General features: G+C 41.1%; 3 protein-coding genes across 3 annotated transcripts; 1 reads left to right on the top strand and 2 right to left on the bottom strand.

Annotated features, from left to right (window-relative positions):
* Positions 1-336: 336 nt before the first annotated feature.
* On the bottom strand, positions 337-1,053 carry LOC122022983 (subtilisin-like protease SBT4.3). Its single transcript, XM_042581087.1, has 3 exons — positions 986-1,053; positions 737-895; positions 337-505 (listed from the first exon to the last, which is right to left on the bottom strand). Exons 1-3 carry the CDS (start codon positions 1,051-1,053, stop codon positions 337-339), a joined length of 396 nt encoding a protein of 131 aa, XP_042437021.1.
* A 1,272-nt stretch (positions 1,054-2,325) lies between these two features.
* On the top strand, positions 2,326-4,536 carry LOC122022982 (GDSL esterase/lipase At1g71250-like). Its single transcript, XM_042581086.1, has 7 exons — positions 2,326-2,457; positions 2,978-3,011; positions 3,133-3,339; positions 3,414-3,541; positions 3,630-3,866; positions 3,958-4,213; positions 4,334-4,536. The coding sequence occupies exons 1-7, from the start codon at positions 2,326-2,328 to the stop codon at positions 4,534-4,536; spliced, it is 1,197 nt and encodes a 398-aa protein (XP_042437020.1).
* Positions 4,537-4,724: 188 nt separating this feature from the next.
* On the bottom strand, positions 4,725-6,962 carry LOC122022981 (subtilisin-like protease 4). The gene has a single exon (XM_042581084.1). The coding sequence runs from the start codon at positions 6,960-6,962 to the stop codon at positions 4,725-4,727; it is 2,238 nt and encodes a 745-aa protein (XP_042437018.1).
* Positions 6,963-19,651: the final 12,689 nt, after the last annotated feature.

The following is a 19,651-nucleotide window of genomic DNA, read 5'->3' as shown; positions in this document are numbered from 1 at the left end:
AAAAATCAATTTATTCGGTTTTCGGTCTATTCGGTTCGGTCAGTTCGGTTTTGACTGAATGCTCAGCCCTACTTTCAAGGTGCACTAGATAAAAAGATATTTTGAGAAATAAGCATAGAGTTGGGTGAAGTTCGGTGTGCGGTGAATTATAAATTTTTTATTTGAGTTATTTGTCATTTTATTTTAAAAATATAATAATAATAATAATATTATTATTAATATTATTATTATTATTATTATTATTATTTCAACCGAGAATTTATTAGACTTTTAGATCTAAAATTGTGATCAGAGAAGTATCAGGATAGGAATCCTGAGTGGTTTTGTATTAGAGACTCACAACAAGTGTCCTTCGTGCGTAGGAGGATGTGCGATTGTCCTGCTGAAGCTGATGTTGAACGACTTGTTTTCGTTGATTTTGCCGGTGAAATCCAATGTCTCTGGCGAGACCTCCACCGCCACACTTTCTAGGCCATCCACCTTCAATTTATATGTCGACTTCTCGCTACAGACATCTTTCACAATGTGAGTCACCGTGATTCAGTCAAAATCCAACGACAATGCTACAGTTATAGATGGGTAGTTCAAGTCGACGTCCCTGATTTTGCCCACATCGGCGCATGTGACTTATCTTGACTTGCTTGTCGGAGTAGCCGAACCCGCAAAGGAAGCGGCTGTAGTCATTGGGATCGATGTCGTAAACTAGCCCAGGATCCACCGCCTTAGACGGGTTGACGTTGCGGCTCCCATGCCGAGGAAGCTTGCCTTGTTGTGCTGCTCATCCTTTATGGGATTCTCGTCCTTGTCGGTGATGTCTGAGGTAGTCATGATTGCAGATTTGACGGCGGTCGGTGACTGGTCCGGGTGCGCCGCCTTTCTCAGTGCAGCGACACCGCTGAGATGACGTAGACATGGAAGTGCCGGAGATCATATTGAAGAAAGTGGTTTAAGTGTCCCCGGTGGTCTAGGAAGGATTTGGGCCGACCTGAATGGGCCACGCTGCCAGGATGTTGACGCCCGGTCACAAGACGTCGGCTTCAACACTCCATGCATGTAGCTTTCCAATAGGTCACTGTCTCCACTTGTTTGTTCCAGTAACTTAACCCGCAGAGGAAGTGCACGTAGTCGTTGAGTTCGGTGTCATAAATCATCATGGGAATTGGGATCCGCCGTCTTGGACGGGTTGATGTTGTTGGCTCCCATGTCGAGGAAACTTGACTTGTTGTGCTACTTGTCGTTTATGGAATTCTTGTTCATGTCCATCTAAGGGAAGAAAGTTTATATATATGTATATAATTTTTTGTCGTAAATTACAATAGATTTTCTAGAGCCATATAATATAGTCTTAAATTTTATTTATATTTCATATTTATTTTTATTTATAAAAATTATATTTTTTTTGTCAAAATTTATTTTAAATTCTATGTTAATTATTTGTTTAGATATATGTATGTTTGGTTTCAAGGTGCAATAGATATTTTGAGAAATAAGCGAGTGGGGTCATTTTAAGGGTCGAGTGAAGTCTAGTTTATGGTGAATTATTAATTTTATATTTGAGTTATTCGTCGCTTTATATATATATATATATATATATATATATATATATATATATATATATATATATATATATATATATATATATTATTATTATTATTTCTAACGAGAATTTATTAGACTTTTAGAACTAAAATTGTGATCAGACAAGCATTAGGATAGGAATCCTGACTGACTTTGTATTAGAGACCCACAACAAGTGTCCTTCTTCGTGCGTAGGAGGATGTGCGATTGTCCTGATGAAGCTGATGTTGAACGACTTGCTTTCGTTGATTTTGCCTGCGAAATCCAATGTCTCTGGCGAGACCTCCAGCACCACACTTTCTAGGCTATCCACCTTCAATTTATATGTCGACTTCTCGCTACAGACATTTTTCACAATGCAGGTCACCGTGATTTGGTCAAAATCCGACGACAGTGCTACAGTTATAGTCGGGTAGTTCAAGTCGACGTCCCTGATTTTGCCCACCTCAGCGCATGTGACTTTTCGATGGGTCACTATCTTGACTTGCTTGTCGGAGTAGCCAAAGTTGCAGAGGAAGCAGACATAGTCTTTGGGATCGATGTCCTAAACTAGCCCGGGATACGCTGCCTTAGACGGGTTGACGTTGTGGCTCCCAAGCCGAGGAAGCTTGCCTTGTTGTGTTGCTCGTCCTTTATGGGATTCTCATCCTTGTCAGTGATGTCTTAGGTAGTCATGATTGCAGATTTGACGGCAGTTGGTGACTAGTCCGGGTGCGCCGCCTTTCTCAGTGCAGCGACACCGCTGAGATGAGGCGTAGACATGGAAGTGTCGAAGATCATATTGAAGAAAGTGGTTTAAGAGTTCCCGGTGGTCTAGGAAGGATTTGGGCCGAACTGAATGGGCCATGCTGCCAGGATGCTGACGTCGGGTCCCAAGATGTCAGGCTTTAACACTCCATGCATGTAGCTTTCCAATAGGTCACTGTCTCTACTTGTTTGTTCGAGTAACTTAACCTGGAGGGGAAATGCACGTAGTTGTCAAGTTTGGTGTCATAAATCATCATGGGAATTGGGATCGGCCGTCTTGGACGGGTTGTTGTGATCTGCTCCTATGTCGAGGAACCTCAACTTGTTGTGTTACTCGTCGTTAATGGAATTCTTGTTCATGTCCATCTAAGGGTAGAAAGTTAATATCTATATATATATATATATATATATATATATATATATATATATATATATATATATATATATATATATTATTATTATTATTATTATTTCAACTGAGAATATATTAGACTTTTAGAACTAAAATTGTGATCAGACAAGTATCAGGATAGGAATCTTGACTGATTTTGTATCAGAGATCCACAACAAGTGTCCTTCTTCGTGCGTAGGAGGATGCTCAATTTTCTTGCTGAAGCTGATGTTGAACGATTTACTTTCGTTGATTTTGCAGGAGAAATCCAACGTCTCTGGCAAGACCTCCTATAGTAGGTTAATCACATTTGAATAGCCCCCTCCTTACCCCCACAATTAAAACATGATTTTCTTCCATTGCTATTACTTGCCCCCATCTTTCTCTTGGCATTTCAAAAACAATGTGGATTATAGCTACAATTCTAGTCCTTTCCAAGGTAAACTCCAATGAGGGAGCTCAATTTCCGGCAATGTTCGTGTTCGGTGACTCGCTCCTAGATCCCGGAAACAACAATAATCTTTTAACTTTAGCAAAAGCTAATTACTTCCCGAATGGCATTGATTTCTCTATCGGAACCACGGGGAGATACTGCAATGGTGGCACTTTGGTCGACCATTTAGGTACTTTTCTTCGACCTAAAGATCCAAAATGGCTTGTCGATTATAATCTTCATATTCATGTTTAATGAACGCAGGTAAGCTTCTTGGGTTACCTTTTGTTCCTACGTTCAAAAACCCTAGCACCAATGGATCAAACATATTAAAAGGTGTAAACTATGCATCAGCTGGGGCTGGAATTCTTTGGGACACAGGACTAATATTTGTGAGTCTACCTAAACACCAAATCTCTCCCCTACAAAATTTCTTTCATTTTTTTTTTTAAAATAATAATTATTATAATAAATTCTTAGGGAGATGTCTTCACAATGGATGAACAGATACAAAACTTCAAGAAAACAATTGAAGACTTGAGCCTAATGCTAGGAAATAAGACTACAGACTTCCTTGGAAGATCTCTCTTCTTCATTAGCATGGGAGCTAATGACTACATCAACAACTACTTGCATCCTCTAGCATGGAGGTACAAAAAGTACCCTATTGTGGCATATGAGCAATTGCTGGTTCAAGAATATTCAAGGCAAATTAAGGTAATTGTATGTATTTCAGATTTATAATTAGCTCTCATATATATATACAAGCATATATAAACCTTATGATTCGGTTGTTCATATATATCAGGATATCTATGATCTTGGGGCGAGAAAAATCTTCGTGTCCGGAGTTCCTCCACTTGGTTGCATACCTAACCAAATAGGTGGCAATAATGATAGCAGTGGAGAGTGCATCAGGTCAAGCAATCGAATGGCAGTGTCATACAACAACCAAGTCAGTATGTTGGCAGGCGAGCTAAATGCAACGCTCGCAGGGGCTTCTTTCCTCTTTTGGAACAACTACAAGCCAGTTTACGACATCATCCATAATTACTCATTATACGGTAATTACATACATAGATATAACCTTAGCTTCTACTAATTAGTTTCCCAATTTATATATATATTGTGGTCAGTTAATTAAGGAGCAAGTACTTATACCTTGTTGGTGTTGGTGATTGAAGGATTCAAATATCCCAACAAGGCTTGTTGCGGTGCAGGTCGATCCAAGGGACAGATGATGTGCCTGCCACTATTGTCATTGATGTGTCGTAATAGATCAGAGTACATATTTTGGGATCCCTATCATCCTACTGATGCACTAAATGCCATTATAGCTAAAAAGGCATACAAACTTCTTGTTAGATACAAGTGGATTTCTGAATAATATAATGATCTTGCTAATTAAATCACACATCATGAAAAGGAATTCACTTAAGTGTGCTATATGGCAACAAAGTTCTTCATGAGGGTCTATCAATATAATTGATTGTTGTTGTTATTTGTCACTTATTTAAAAATATATATATTATTTTGTTTACTTCAATGGACTATTTATTAAAATGGTAGAACGGATCAAACAAGTATCAGGATAGGAATCCTGACTGATTTTGTATCAGAGATCCACAACAAGTGTCCTTCTTCGTGCGTAGGAGGATGCGCAATTTTCTTGCTGAAGCTGATGTTGAACGATTTACTTTCGTTGATTTTGCCGGAGAAATCCAACGTCTCTGGCAAGACCTCCACCGCCACGCTTTCTAGGCCATCCACCTTCGATTTATATGTCGATTTCTCGCTACAGACATTTTTCACGGTGCGGGTCACCGTGATTCTATCAAAATCGGACGACGATGCTAGAATTATAGCCGGATAGTTCAAGTCGACCTCCCTGATTTTGCCCACCTCGGCGCACGTGACTTTTCGGTGGGTCACTACCTCGACTTGCTTGTCGGAGTAGCCTAACCCGCACAGGAAGCGAACGTAGTCGTTCGGCTCGATGTCGTAAACTAGCCCGGGATCCGCCGCCTTAGATGGGTTGACGTTGCCGGCTCCCATGCCGAAGAAGCTTGCCTTGTTGTGTTGCTCGTCCTTTATGGGATTCCCGTCTTTGTCCGTGATATCTGAGGTCGTCATGATTGCAGATTTGACGGCGGCGGGTGACCAGTCCGGGTGCGCTGCCTTTATGAGCGCAGCGACGCCGCTGAGATGAGGCGTAGACATGGAAGTGCCGGAGATCATATTGAAGAAGGTGGTTTGAGTGTTACCGGTGGTCTGGGAAGAATTTGGGCCGACCTGAATGGGCCACGCCGCCAGGATGTTGACGCCCGGTCCCAAGATGTCGGGCTTCAACACTCCTCTGCTCTGGGAATTCGGTCCTCGTGAAGAGAAATAAGCGACGGTGGGCGCCGGAAAGACCTTGAAAACGGTGCCCCTGAAGATGATGGAGGCTATCGGCGTCTGCGTCGCGTTCACGTAGTGAGCGACGCTAGAGCCGTTGATGTAATTGAGGTAGGACATAGGCAGATTCGGCGCTTCGGCCATTGTGGTGTAGCCGTCGAGCTCGCCGTTGACCATCAGCATCGCCAGGCCTCCGAGGGACTTTATGTTGTCGCCTATGAGGATACTTGATCCGGACTCTATCGAGCAAATAACCATCTTCCCCTTTACCTCCGCCTCGACCAACCCCTGCCAGCAATTGGGACCGTCGAGGCTCCCATCTGGGATTGTCATCGGCAGGGAATCGGAAGGGTAGCTGTTCGGCTGGTAGGCCGACTCGCCGTCGAGCTCGACCCCATTCCCCAGCCTCACGGTCGCCCTTATGTTGCGGTCTATGGTGCTGGCAGCTACCGTGAGGACCCAAGGCGCCTCGTTGGAGAGGGAGGTCGCCATCGGGCCGGAATTACCTCCGGCGCAGCTCACAAAGATTCCTCTCTCCACGGCGCTGAAGGCGCCAATCGCGATCACGTCGTCGTAAAAAGCGATCGGGCCACCGCCGAGAGAGAGGGACATCACGTCGACGCCGTCTTTGATCGCTGCCTCCATGCCGGCGGTGATGCTGGAGACGGTACAGTCGAAGCGCCCGCAGACCTTGTAGATGGCCAGGTGCGCGCGCGGCGCGATGCCGGAGGCGGTGCCGTTGGCATTGCCGAGCACATTGGCGCCGGCCACGAAATTGCCGGCGGCTGTGCTGGCGGTATGGGTGCCGTGACCTATGGTGTCGACGGGGGACTCGTTTTTCACGAAGGATTGTGCTCCGATCAACTTGTTATTGCAGGAGATAGCGCCCTGCAGGCCAGGGGCGCATGAGCCTCTCCAACGCGCAGGAGGCGGATCCATTCCCTGGTCGGCGAACGACGCGTGGTCGACCAAGCCGGTGTCCAGGACGCCGATGACGATGCCCTTTCCCATGTTGGAGTGTGTCCAGAGGCCAAGCCCGGGGAGAAGTCCGAGTAGGCGCGGCGTGTAGGTGGTCAGGAGCGGCACTTGTCTGTCCCGGAAGCTCGCCAGGAAACCTGGCTTCCTCTCGACGGATCTGAGCTCTTCCTCGGTTAGCCGGGCGGCGAAGCCGGTCATGGCGGCGCTGTAGGTGTAGAGAATGCGGGGCTCGGTGGAGTTTGCGGCGGTGGGAGGGAGCAAGGATCTGTACCAGTCGTCCAGTGCCTGGGCGCTGACCAATGTGGCGTTCCGTGGGAGGCGCATTCGAATGATGTAGCTCTGCAACTGCGAGTACTGGGGAGAAGAGGCGGTGAGAAGAAAGGAGGAGACGGCGAGGAGGAGGAGGAAGAGAGCCGATGGGGCACTGTGCGTCTCCATTGTGATGGAATGGAACGATGAACACGATGGAATGAATCAATGCAATTGGCGTTTTATAGAGGGAGGGAATTGAATTGAAGCTGCCAAGGATTTGCAAGAGTAACATGACAGACGGTCTACGTGTTCCTTCCTTAAATTCTAGATAGAAAATAAATAAATAAATAAATAAACATTCGTTTTTTATCTAAAAAATTTATTAATTAAAATAACATTTATCCATAATTTAATATCTAAAATATTTCTTTCGATTTTACTTTAGAATTGTTTCCCATGAAATTTAATATCTCTAAAATGGAGTATGTATTTTAGAAATTTAAATTATGAATTAAGTATTATTTTAATATATATATATATATATATATTTAAAAATATTTATTTGTTTGTTTGATTGAAAATATAGATAAAAAGAACTTTCATCTTGATTAATTTCTATCTAAATTCAAAATGCATACACAGTGTCATATATATTTTAAGTTTTAGATTATGAAAGAAACTAAAAATAAATATATATAGAACGTAAATAGCTTCACACATTGAAACACAAACACTACACCATGCATACGCATTCTGAAACTGGAGATGAGTTTGGCACATTGCAGAAGGTGGAGCGAAGTGGGTGGAGTGCTCCCTAAATTTGCCATTCTGAACTCCATGATTATCTCCCTGATGGAAACCCCATCCAAATAATTAGAAGCGAGTCTGTTATTTTTCTATTTAAATGAAGTCCAAATACAGTACGCCATCGAGCAAGAACCAAGCTCCAACTCAGTCTGTTAGTTTTCTATTCAAATCCCATCCAAATTTGGTGCACTTCTTTAAACACTACTACTGTGGAAGAAACCAAGGCATTACAGGAGCTCGGAAACTAGGTAATGCAAACTTAATTGGCTGCATGTTTATAACCTAACTAACTCTATGACGATCCAAGCGTAGTACATCTTCACTGGTGGAAGAAGGAACCTTAAATATATATGCATGTAAAAAATAAATATGAGCAGTCAATCCCTCAACAATTGTAGCAAGGTATCTGAAAACATGGATGTAGAAACAAAGATGGAAAAATCTAATCAAGGTTGATCAAATGTTTCATAAGGAAAAGTTCAAGTAAATCTTGGATGACTTTATGCTTGGTAAGTGACAAGTCGAGACAAATCAAAGGTGATCGGATGTTTGACAAAGAAAAATCTTAGGGAGTTAACCTTAGGTAGTGAGAAGTTTTAAATGAATAAACTCTAAGTAAGAGGTAAGTTTAGTATGTTAAGTAGACTTATAGTATTAAAAAAAAGGTGGCACCTCAGCGACCCCTCCTAGAGCCGACTCATGGGTATGGAGAAAGCAGAAGACACATGGTGGGATGAATTTCAAATCGTGAGTTCCTATGAGATTTGACCCCTAACTTACTGTTTGTTTGTGTTTCTTATATTATTTTGTAGGAATATAGAGTTGGAAGTAAAACAGAGAGCAGACAAATATAATTAGACAAAGCTAGAACAAGTTTGGCATGAACCGAACTCATACTGATCCAATCAACTAAACATCTAGTTCGATAGATGAAAAAGGTTCGACATAATGAAAAATTGATTCGGTAGATCAAAAAATCGATTCAGTAGACCGAAAAGGATAACGACGAGATCGCGTGGCTCGATCCAAATCGCGATGAACTCAATCGTGGGGATCATGTTTGAGCAAGTCCGGTTTACATTACAAGGATTATTGGTCTATTAAACCAGGCTTATAAAAGAACCTCACGATCAAAATTCATATCAGCAATCTCCACATTCAACTCTTTATCTCTACGTTCAGAAAAGATCTCGAAGCTCTGCTCGTGCAACTGGGGAAGCGCCAGGAAGAGTGTGTGGCACCATAGACGGATCGACAGAAGGCTATCCTGGGTTGTAGCCTAGCCCCCAAAAATTATTGATTACCCATTCAACGTGAACACGAGTACCTTCTTTGTTCAAAGCATACGACGGTATAAGCTAGCCTCTCTATTCTGTTATGTTCTATTCTATTATATTTTTTTTGTTCGACTGTAGTCCCTATCCTCGCCGCATACATTCTCCTCAACCTATCAACGACAAGACCAAATCCCGCGCGGAGAGGCACCGCTATCTCGCGCGGAGAGGCACCACTGACACCACTCACAGGTGCTCTGCATTTCCCCTCCTCGATAGTCGGGGTTCAACATCTCCCTCGAAGAAGGCAACCCACTCGTCAGCGAAGCGGCCCAAGAGCACCCTCACAATCTGGTTGAAGAACACAACCACTAAAACCCTATCCACCATGCCAACGGAGACGAGGATATAATACAGTGCTTGGAACCGAGATTAGTGTAGGATCATTACACGCATGAGAGGGGGGAGGGATGAATCACATGATTTTAAAAAACTTTTTTTTCTTAATTTGAAAATGAGTATGCAGCGGAAAATGGAGGATTAAGTAAACAATGGCGGAGCCAAGCATTGGCTTACCCGGGCTATAGCCCTGGGGTCCAGTTGGTGATTAGGCAGATTTTACTTCTTCACCCCTTGTATTTTGGATTTTCAAAGGGACAAAAAGGACTTTTAGCCCGGATGACAATTTTAGCCCAGGTGGGCTATAATACCTGGCTCCGCCAATGTAAGTAAAGGAAAATAAATAAAGACAAGTACACGATTGATTACTTAGTTTGGAGCTTCAACAATTCCTACTCCAAGATTCACGATCCCTTGGACTGTATTGACGGATAATCCACTAAAACTTCTTTCGAAAATGTCGGAAGAGGGAATCAAATACAACAATTAAAACGTGGATAAGTTGTTGGACCGCGGGGCCGACTAGATGGGGAGTTTAATAGCCTGTAAAAATTAAAAACAACCCTTCTCGACTTTTCAACTGAATAACACTTGCGTAAAATAATTAAACAGAACAAAAATAAAAGGTAAGAGGATTTTTACTTGGTTACAACCGGGGAGGTTGTTAATCCAAGGAAGATGTCGCACTAGTATCTCCTTCAGGTAGAGAAGCCTCTTACAGCAATGAATCACACAAAGAAAGAAACTAAACTCTAAATCAAAGCGTACAAGTGTTGGAAATGAATTGCTTGTGTTCCTTGAAAGCTTCTGGACCAAGGCTATATTTATAGCCTTGGTCGGGGCGCCCCGAAGGGTTCCAGGCGCCCTGGGGGATAAAACTTTATCCCCAACGCAACGGATCACTATTGAAGCGATCTAATCAAAAAGTCAACTCCCGGGCGCTCGGAATAGTTCCGGGCACCCTGGGCTGTTCCGGGCGCCCCGAGCAGTTCCGGGCGACCCGGACTGTTCCGGACGCCTTGGATGGGGAAAGTCAACCTCGTTGACTTTTTCAGCTTTGGTCTTCTGCTCCGGCTTCGTTCGCCTCAGTCCGGGTCTTTCTCTCTGACTCCGCTCGCTTGGGTGATCTCTGCCATCCGGAATAGGGCTCACCCGAACTCAACTTCCAGTCTTCTTGAGCAGGCTTCACCTTTGGCTTCTCGTCCCTCGGAATCGTCGCGTGCTTCCTTCTTGTCCGCCAGCATACTCATCCGCAGTCTTCGTCCCTCAGTCGCACCCCGTGCTGACCTTCTCGCTAGCTACGTCTCTTGCTCCTCGAGCAGTCTTCCGCTTTGGCTTCTCGTCCCTCAGAACCGTCGCACGCTTCCTTCTCGTCCGCCGGTGTACTCTTCCACAGTGCCTCATCCCTCGGACGAACCGCGTGCCATCCTCCTCGCTAGCTGCGTCTTCCGCCCGACTACCTGTGCTCTGACACGAGGTTAAAACACAACAGGATCTAACTTAACTTGTTGATCACACCAAAACAATCTTGGGGTTCCAACATAAGTGTAACAAGATGAACTTTCTTTTATGCAGTAATTAAGTATAAACAAAACTATCATTACCCAACACTTTTGAAGACAACCAGATCGATTTCGGTGTTGGACAACTTTTCAGTAGTAGTCGAGTGCAGCAATGTAGCACAGCAAGAGGGTAAAGTCGGAGCAGCCGTATACTTGAAAGTTTACTTGTAGAAGTTGTGAATGAGTTATATTGAAGCATTGGTTGAGCAACTCTTTTAAAGGGGGATGAAGATGCCTTCAATACCAAATTTTATCTCAAAAAAATCAACTCTCATCGTCGACGAAGCCTTCTATGTTATCTGGTCGAAGGCGCCTTCCAAGCTCTCGAAGGTGCCTTCAGCGCCAAGCTTCAATACGCCTTCCTTCGCATGGAAGGTGCTTTGAGCACTATTCATCAAGGCTATTATTTCTTTCTAACTCCTACAAAAATATGTTAGTTCAAAAGTAAAGAGTAATCTACAAAACAGAGTTAGTACAATAATAAAATATATAGTATTAATTAGTGTAGGATCGAAATGAATCCTAGTGGGGGGTGAATAACGATTGCAAAAATCGATAACGAATTAATCGAAGTACGCAGCGGAAGAAAAAATAAATCAATGCTAACAAACCGAGTTTTACTTGGTTCGGAGCCTTCGACGACTCCTACTCCAAGGCTCGCACCGTCGAGTACTTTTGTTAGCCAATTCACTAACAGTTCACAAAAGATTATAGGAGTTAAATAGAAGAACTAAAAAAGTTACTAACAATAACAATAGAATTGAAAAGTCCTGGTCGTCGGTTGTCGTTGGAGCGTAGTAGCATTGTGGGAGCCTTTTCGAAGCACCGAGAAGAAGAAAACTTGTAGTGATTATTGTGTTTAAGCTCCGGGTTGAAGGCCTTTATATAGGTCCACTCTGGACGCCTGGACCACGTGGCTCGGCCAACAGATGTGCTCCACGTCAGCTTGTGGATGAAGTTTCGTGTCCTGGTGTCTAGACCGACTCCGGGCCCCTGAGTGGGCCTGGTCCGGGTGCCTGGACCAACTTCGGGCACCTGGACTCCTTCGGGGCGCCCGTACCAGCTCCGACCTCCCGGACTCCTTTGGGGCGCCTAGACTCCTTCTGAGCGCCTGGACTCCTTTTCTTCAGCAACTTTCCCTTGCAGTAAAGGTTAGTCCTGGGCAACCAAAAATTAGGTTTTCCCTACAAAATAGAGTTAGCATAATAAAATAAAATATGAGTAGTAATTAGACCCTATATCCTCGAGACCAGGATCTAGTCAAGGTCTTATCTTAGGTTTTCAAAATGGGCCTAAACTGGACTGACACCTATAGTTCCCTCAAAAGGGAACGCATCCTCACTGGATCTTTCCTCCAGTTGCTTACCTTCACTTACCACTTACAGTCACTTGACTTACCTCTGACCCACTAGGTCTTCTCGCCAGTTGTCAGATTCGCAGACCCAACTGGACTTCGACCGGTTGTCAGGTCTCGCAGACCCAACAGGACTTCCCGCCAGATATTGGGCCCCGTAGACCTATCTAGACTTCGTACCATCTATCGGGCCCCGCAGATCTAGACTTCGACTGGTTTTGGGCTTTCGTTCGAGGGTGTTCCGGGTGCTCATCCCTAGAATTTGGATCCGGGCACACTGACGGGGGTCCGGGCATCCCGTACTGCGCCCGGAACACCCTATAAAAGAGGGGTAGGGGCGCCCCAACCCTTGCCCCTCATTGTTTTGTCTTTTGCAAAAAGCCTCTTACCAGGTTTTACGAGCAAAAGCAAGAAAAGGAAAAATATTTTTCCTAAAACTTTCCTACTTCGGTTATCTAGCCGTGCATTGCGAATCAATCGAGGTCGTCAGTTCTTTTATAAATATTCTCGATGCCTTGGTAAATTATTTTTAACCTTAAACATTAATTTTTTTCTCTCTTGCTTAGAATTTCATTTTTAGGCTATTGTTTGTTAATTAAGAAATGATCTCGTTCTGGTGTTGGTCCCTCGACTGCTAGTACAAACCATAGGTTTCCCACTGATGAATTTAGGATTAGATTTTCCTCTACCATAAATGTTTCTATATCCTCTAGACGTTTAGATAGACAATTTTTCATGCCATCATGCATTCCTACTATAGAGATTATTAATTATTATAGCTTGCAGCGATTAGTTTATTGCTCTTGTTCAGTTAATGTAGGTATGTGTATTGAGCTGTATAATAACGTAGTTAGAGTTGATGACTTTACCTACACTACTAGGATCGCTGGTACAGATATGCCCCTATCTACCATTATTTTTCGCGACTTTTTGGGTCTACGTCATCAAATAAGGACATAAGCAACAATACAGAGTATAGACAAAGTAAAAATTGTAAGAAATGATGTCAAGTCAACTTGGGGGAGTTTTAAATTTCACCATATAGTAACTTAACTTTTGTAACATAACTAAGTTTTGAAAAATACCTAATTTAGCAACATAACTTTTAAAGATAACTTTTGCAAAATTAGATGAATTTGCCAACTCAAAGAGAAAGTTTTTAAAAGCTAATATTCAAGTGTAAGTTTAGGGAAGTTAAGTTTAGATAGTCTAATTTTCAAACATAAGAGTTTAAGTTTCAAATTTTAAGAAATTAAATTTTCAATCATGAGTTTTTAAAACCAAAGTTTCAAGATCAAGGTTTAAATTTTCAAAATGAGTTTCAATTTTGAAACACTTTTCACACATGAGTTTGTTTTTTAAACTAAAGTTTCAAGATCAAGGTTTAAATTTTCAAAATGAGTTTCAATTTTCAAAATCTTAGTTTATAAGATCCAATTTAAACCCTTAGTTTTGTAGAAGCTAGTTTTTAAAAATAGAGTTATAAAAAAAATATTCAAACATAAGTTTAAAAAAAAATTCAAAACTAAGTTTGAAAAATCTACTTTTCAAAACTGATTAAGATTTTTCAGCACTAAGTTTGTAAAAACTTCAAATTTCAAAACCTTAGTTTATGAAATTCAATCTCAAAACTGAAAAAAAAAATTTAGAAAAGATATTATTTTTAAGGTGGAGAAAATAATTTTGGTGCTAAGTGTGAAAGTAGGTTGATTTAATCCTCCCCCTAAATCTGACATTCAAAATAGTTGTCTAACCAATTAGGTACTTACAAACTATCAGAAGATAGCAGCTTTCACTTGGTTAGTCAAGTTAAGTGCATTGTAATCAGTTAGTGTTTGACTAAACTGAATAACTTAACTTGATCAATATATGTTTGGTATTTAATGCCCAGACTTATATTGATGCACTGACATAAGCATCTTAAGTCCAGGCAATTGGCCTATGCATTTCACCCCTTTCTATGTTTGGCAATCACAAGCAAGGTAAAACTAGGGTGTTGGTGAGATGCTCAAATGCTAATCCTAGGGGTACCTGATTTCTAAGGGATTGACCTAGTCTATGTTGGATCGAGACCGCGCTAGAGGGGGGGGGGGGGGTGAATAGCGCTCGTGGCTAAAATCGTTCGATTATCGGAATCGTAAAACATAAGAGTTAATGCAGTGAAAATTAAGTAAAGAGACACAGACACGAAAGAGTTACTTCGTTCGGAGCCTAAGGCGACTCCTACTCGAAGGCCCGCGATCCTTGATCGCTTTCGGTGGGCAACAACTATAAATCCGTTAAATAGTTACAGATTGCAAGTACAATAATAAAATATACCAACAACAATGTAGAATCAAAAAGACTGAGCTCCGGGTCGTCGGGGTGTACTTGCAGCACTTCAGGATGGTCGTATTCGCAGCACGTTGCAGAAGATCGCTTTTCAAAGTTCTGTTTGAAGCTGCACCTCAACCCTTCTTTTATATGCGGTTCCGGGCGCCTGGATCCCTTCCAGGTGCCTGGAGTGTGACGTGGCCAACCAACCAGGATGCTCCACGTGGCGAAGTCGCGCAGGGGATAAACTTTGGTCCCGGGCGCCCGGACACTCTTTTTCCAGCAGGTTCCTCACCTGCAAACAAAGGTTAGTCCGAGCAAAATACCCTGCAAGACAGTGTTAGAATATGATAAAACATGGTAAGGAATAAACGACAGTCTTCAGACTGTCCGAGTCTAACTTTGGATTTCCAGCCGGAAACCCTAGGTCGACCCTCTGCGGGGAACGCGTCCTCACCTACTCCACTTAGGAGATTTACCTGTTGCCAGCCGATCCTCCAGATCGACTGGACTTTTGCTCACACCCGATGCTTCCGGACTTTCTGCTGGACATCCGCTTCCCCGGCTAGTCCAGTCTTTCACCTGGTTCGCGACACCAGGACTTTTCACCTAGGGTTACCACCCCCTAGGACTTTTGCCTGAAGCCCTCGACCTGCCAAGACTTTCCGCATAGGGTTACCACCCCCTATGACCTAAGGTTACCGCCCCCTAGGGTTTTCCCTTTGCCTAACCGCAGCTAGAACTTTCCTGAAATCCTCAAGTAGACTTGTTAGACTAACAAACATCTTAACTTTGAATTCTTTGTCGTTATCAAAACACGAGTTCGATCGTCGGATGCTTCCCGCACCAACAATCTCCCCCTTTTTGATTATGGCAACACAAATTCAAAGTTAAGTAAACAAGCGAATAGATAGTCATTTTAAACATAGGCAAAATTTGCTAAGTATAGATGAACAAGGTAACTAAAGTAAATTTTGCCCTATATACTCCCCCTTAAGTTTTGGCTCCCCCTTAACTTTTGCTCCCCCTTAATTTTTATCTTGAATTTTATATTTACTATATTTTTGCTACTCTCCCCCTTTGCCATAACTCAAAAAATGGGCAATGTGTAAGGGGTTGTACATGATTAAAGTTAGCAATATTCAACGGAGTTTGGAAGTTAAGGTCAATTGGAATTTAAGTTTTTAGGACCAGATTATTCATTTAAGTTCAGTTGGTCCTTAAGTCCAAGCACAAGTCATGTTTATATATTAGGTATCAGAGCCATAGAGAACAAAACATTCTTGAAAAAGAAATTGAGTTTCTTTTGCCAACTGTCTAACCTTTAGTTACTTGCTGATTGTCTATAGGACAATAGCTTTTACTAGGTTAGTCAAGTTTAAGTTATTTAGGTCCAGATAGACTTGACTAGAGCTGGAGAACTTTAACTTGATTAATGTTTATTGCATATTTAACGCCCAGACTCATATTGATGCACAGATATAAGCATTCTTGAGTCCAGGCTATACCCTATGCATCTCACACCATTCTATGTTTTTTAATCACAATCAAGGTAAACCTAGATGTTTTGTGAGATGCTCTGGCTTAATTCTAGGGGAACATGATATCTAGGGGGAAATCCTAGACTAAACCCAACTTTTGAAAGTCTAGTAAAATTGGAGTTTTGAAAACTATTTTTCCTAGAATTTATAAAAAAAATGTGACTAAAAACTAATTTATTAGATTAAGGTATAGTTAATCAAGCCTGAAGTGAAACTGTCCATTAGACTAAAAAGTCGATATAGATACAAGAGTCATAATAGAGCTGCTACAAGCTGTACTAGAGTCATAATAGAGCAACAGTAGGAGCTACTGAGATGATGAGGGAGGTGGTCCGGAACCCAGCGACCGGAGTAGTGTAGGATCTCAGTGTGACGAGCTCGGTCGTCCTCTCGTAGATCTCGGCGCAAGTCGGAGAGCTCCTGTCGTACGTCTCGTCGTAAGTCGGAGACCTCCTGTCGAACCTCTCGTCGAAGATCAGAGACCTCTCGTCGCATGGACTGATGAAACTCGGAGTTCTCGTGCCGGAGACTCGACATAGTCCTCTCTAGTCCGGAGACTCGATCAGTGAGAGTGCGAGGAGCTGGGTGTGGTGCTCGAGGAGGTGGTGGGGCAGGAGCAGCCTCCTCAGGAAATAGTGCCAACATGAACTCATCATGCTCTGCCTCCTCCGCCTGCTGATGCTGTGCCCCCCTACGCCAGGACATGGTACCCTCATCGTCTATATGAATATTCGCTAGGGAAAAGTTCCTAGCTCCTATGATGTCAAACTCGGTCATGTAGCGGATGTCACCTCTGGTGACGTCAATGTGTAATGAGGCCATGTAAGCTGTCAGAATATGACAATAAGGCATATGTACTCGTCTGCTGGTCACGAATCCAGCTGCATAAATGATAGTGGAAAAGATGTGAAGACTGATGTCTATATCTAACCTCTGACACAGGGCATAGAGCAGGAAGGAGTGAAATGGACGCATCACCGCAATATCGTGAGTGGTAAGCGGTAGAATACAAAGTACTAGAACCCTATAAAGGGCGTAGTCCTGAATTCTAAGGTTAAGTGACCTAAACTGGGTCTCAGTGGGATCACGCTGGTCCTCAAAGAAGGACGAATAGATCGTATTAAGGGTAATATGTGAGTAGGGATCTCCAAAAGGTAGCTCCCTAGGAGGGTAGCATAAAAAGGTGCATGGTGACTCTCGTAACCCTAGAAACTCACGTATGATGGTGGGAGATAATGTGGTATCCGTGCCAGCTGCCCTAGTGGTATAGGAGTAGTCGTCTACTTTCACTAGGTTGTTGTAAAATTCGACACATAAACTTATGTTTACTGCGCTGGCGCACTCAACTAGGTTTCGCAGCCTATAGTGGTTTATAGTCTCGGAGACTGGAATACAGGAGCGTAAAAAGAACGATCTGTCTATACATTTGGTTCTAATGACCATGTAATTTGTTGACATAAACTTAATCCTAAGTTCTTCGGTGGGAAACCTAGGGTCAATGCTAGGGGTAGAGGGCCCAGCACCAGATTTAGTACGCTTCCTAAATATCAAACTAACATTACACTAAGAAGAAGAATTATAAGAAAGAAAGTTTAGGAGGGGATAAAAAAACTTTTACCGAGGAGCCATTGTAATAAATTTTAGAACTGCCGACCTCGGTTGAGTTACGACTCCGGATCAACTGCGGAAAATTTTAATTTTCAAAATCTTCGCAAATAAGCTAGGAAGCTTAAGGAGGAAGATTTGAGTGCAAGGGTAGGGGGCGCCTGCTGCCCCCTATATATAAGGGGTTCCGGGCGCCTGGACGTGTTCCGGGCGCCCGGGGTCATGTGAGGCGGGGCGCCCGGGATCTCTGCGGGCGCCCGGGGTCTGAATACCGGGGGCGCCTGCCCTCGGTTTTTGACCGTGGTTTTCTTAAGCTTTAATTAATCTTAATGCAAGTATGATTAAAGATGCTAAAATTGATTCTTAACCATCTTTAATTGAGAATTAATTCAAATAATTTTGAAAAAAGTTTAAATAATTTTGAAATTGATTTTTGTAAAGATTTTGAAAAGATTTTTTTTTAAAACAATTTTGAAATTGATTTTTGTAAAGATTTTGAAAAGATTTTTAAACAATTTTGAAATTGATTTTTGAAAAGATTTTGAAAAGATTTTTTAAATTTTGAAACTGATTTTTGTAAAGATTTTGAAAAGATTTTTTAAATAATTTTGAAATTGATTTTTGTAAAGATTTTTAAATAATTTTGAAATTGATTTTTGAAAAGATTTTGAAAAGATTTTTTAAATAATTTTGAAACTGATTTTTGTAAAGATTTTGAAAAGATTTTTTAAATAATTTTGAAATTGATTTTTGTAAAGATTTTGAAAAGATTTTTAAATAAATTTGAAATTGATTTTTGTAAAGATTTTTAAATAATTTTGAAATTTTTAAATAATTTTGAAATGGTTTTGAAAAAGATTTTTAAGTAATTTTGAAAAGATTTTTAAGTAATTTTGAAATTAATTTTGAAAAGATTTTTAAGTAATTTTGAAATTAATTTTGAAATGATTTTGAAAAAGTTTTTTAAATAATTTTGAAATGATTTTGAAAAGATTTTTAAATAATTTTGAAATGATTTTTAAATAATTTTGAAAAAGATTTTTAAATAATTTTGAAATTTGTTTGTAAAGATAATTTTATTCCTTAGTCATCTCACCCGATCTACATCGTCAATCAGGGAATCCTATAATTGATGTGAGATGAATTGAGGTTCAATTTACAAGTTTAGTTTAACTTTGTGTTAGATTCAGGTTTAGCTTTGGGTTTAACAAGTAGACATTCTTTGGATAAACTTCTGGGCTATGGTGAGTCACAAGGAACTCATGAAAGTAACCATGCCTTCGAGGTTTCCCAAATAGTCCTACCCACTGAACTTAATACTAACCCTTGGTCTAACTAGTTAGGATCCATTTAAGGGTAGCTTCGGTCAGTTCCACTTGGCCAAATGCACCAGGTCGAAGCCATATCTTCCTAGACATGCGATGCCCAAGTTTCCCTAACGTACTATCATCAAAAAATTTCACCAGTACTGTCTTTCAAGTTAAATCTAACCCTTTTTAATCTATCCTTAATTACCCTACCGGGTAGTCTACTCTTGTTTTACCCATTCCGGGTAAATTAGGTTCAGTTACCCTGTCGGGTAGTTCAGTTGGAGGTACCAGCTAGTTTGGATCCTCCATCTACTTTTCACAATTTCGATTTGTTGAATTTTGAATTTGATTTTTAATTTTAGTTTTTTAATTTAATTTCGAATTTTAAATTTTGAATTTGATTTTTTAATTTAATTTTGAATTTTGAATTTTGAATTTTAATTTAATTTCGAATTTTGAATTTTGAATTTGGTTTTTAATTTTAATTTAATTTCGAATTTTTAAATTATGAATTTGATTTTTAATTTTAGATTTTTAATTTAATTTTGAATTTTTAAATTATGAATTTGATTTTTAACTTTAGTTTTTTTTTTAAATTTAATTTCGAATTTTGAATTTGATTTTTAATTTAATTTCGAATTTTGAATTTTGAATTTGGTTTTTAATTTATTTTTTTTTAGATTTTTAATTTAATTTCGAATTTTTAAATT

The sequence above is a fragment of the Zingiber officinale genome, chromosome 9B, assembly GCF_018446385.1.
Source record: "Zingiber officinale cultivar Zhangliang chromosome 9B, Zo_v1.1, whole genome shotgun sequence".
Taxonomy (NCBI): domain Eukaryota; kingdom Viridiplantae; phylum Streptophyta; class Magnoliopsida; order Zingiberales; family Zingiberaceae; genus Zingiber; species Zingiber officinale.
The sequence above is the reverse complement of the archived record's forward strand: the minus strand, read 5'-3'. Positions and strand labels throughout refer to the sequence as shown.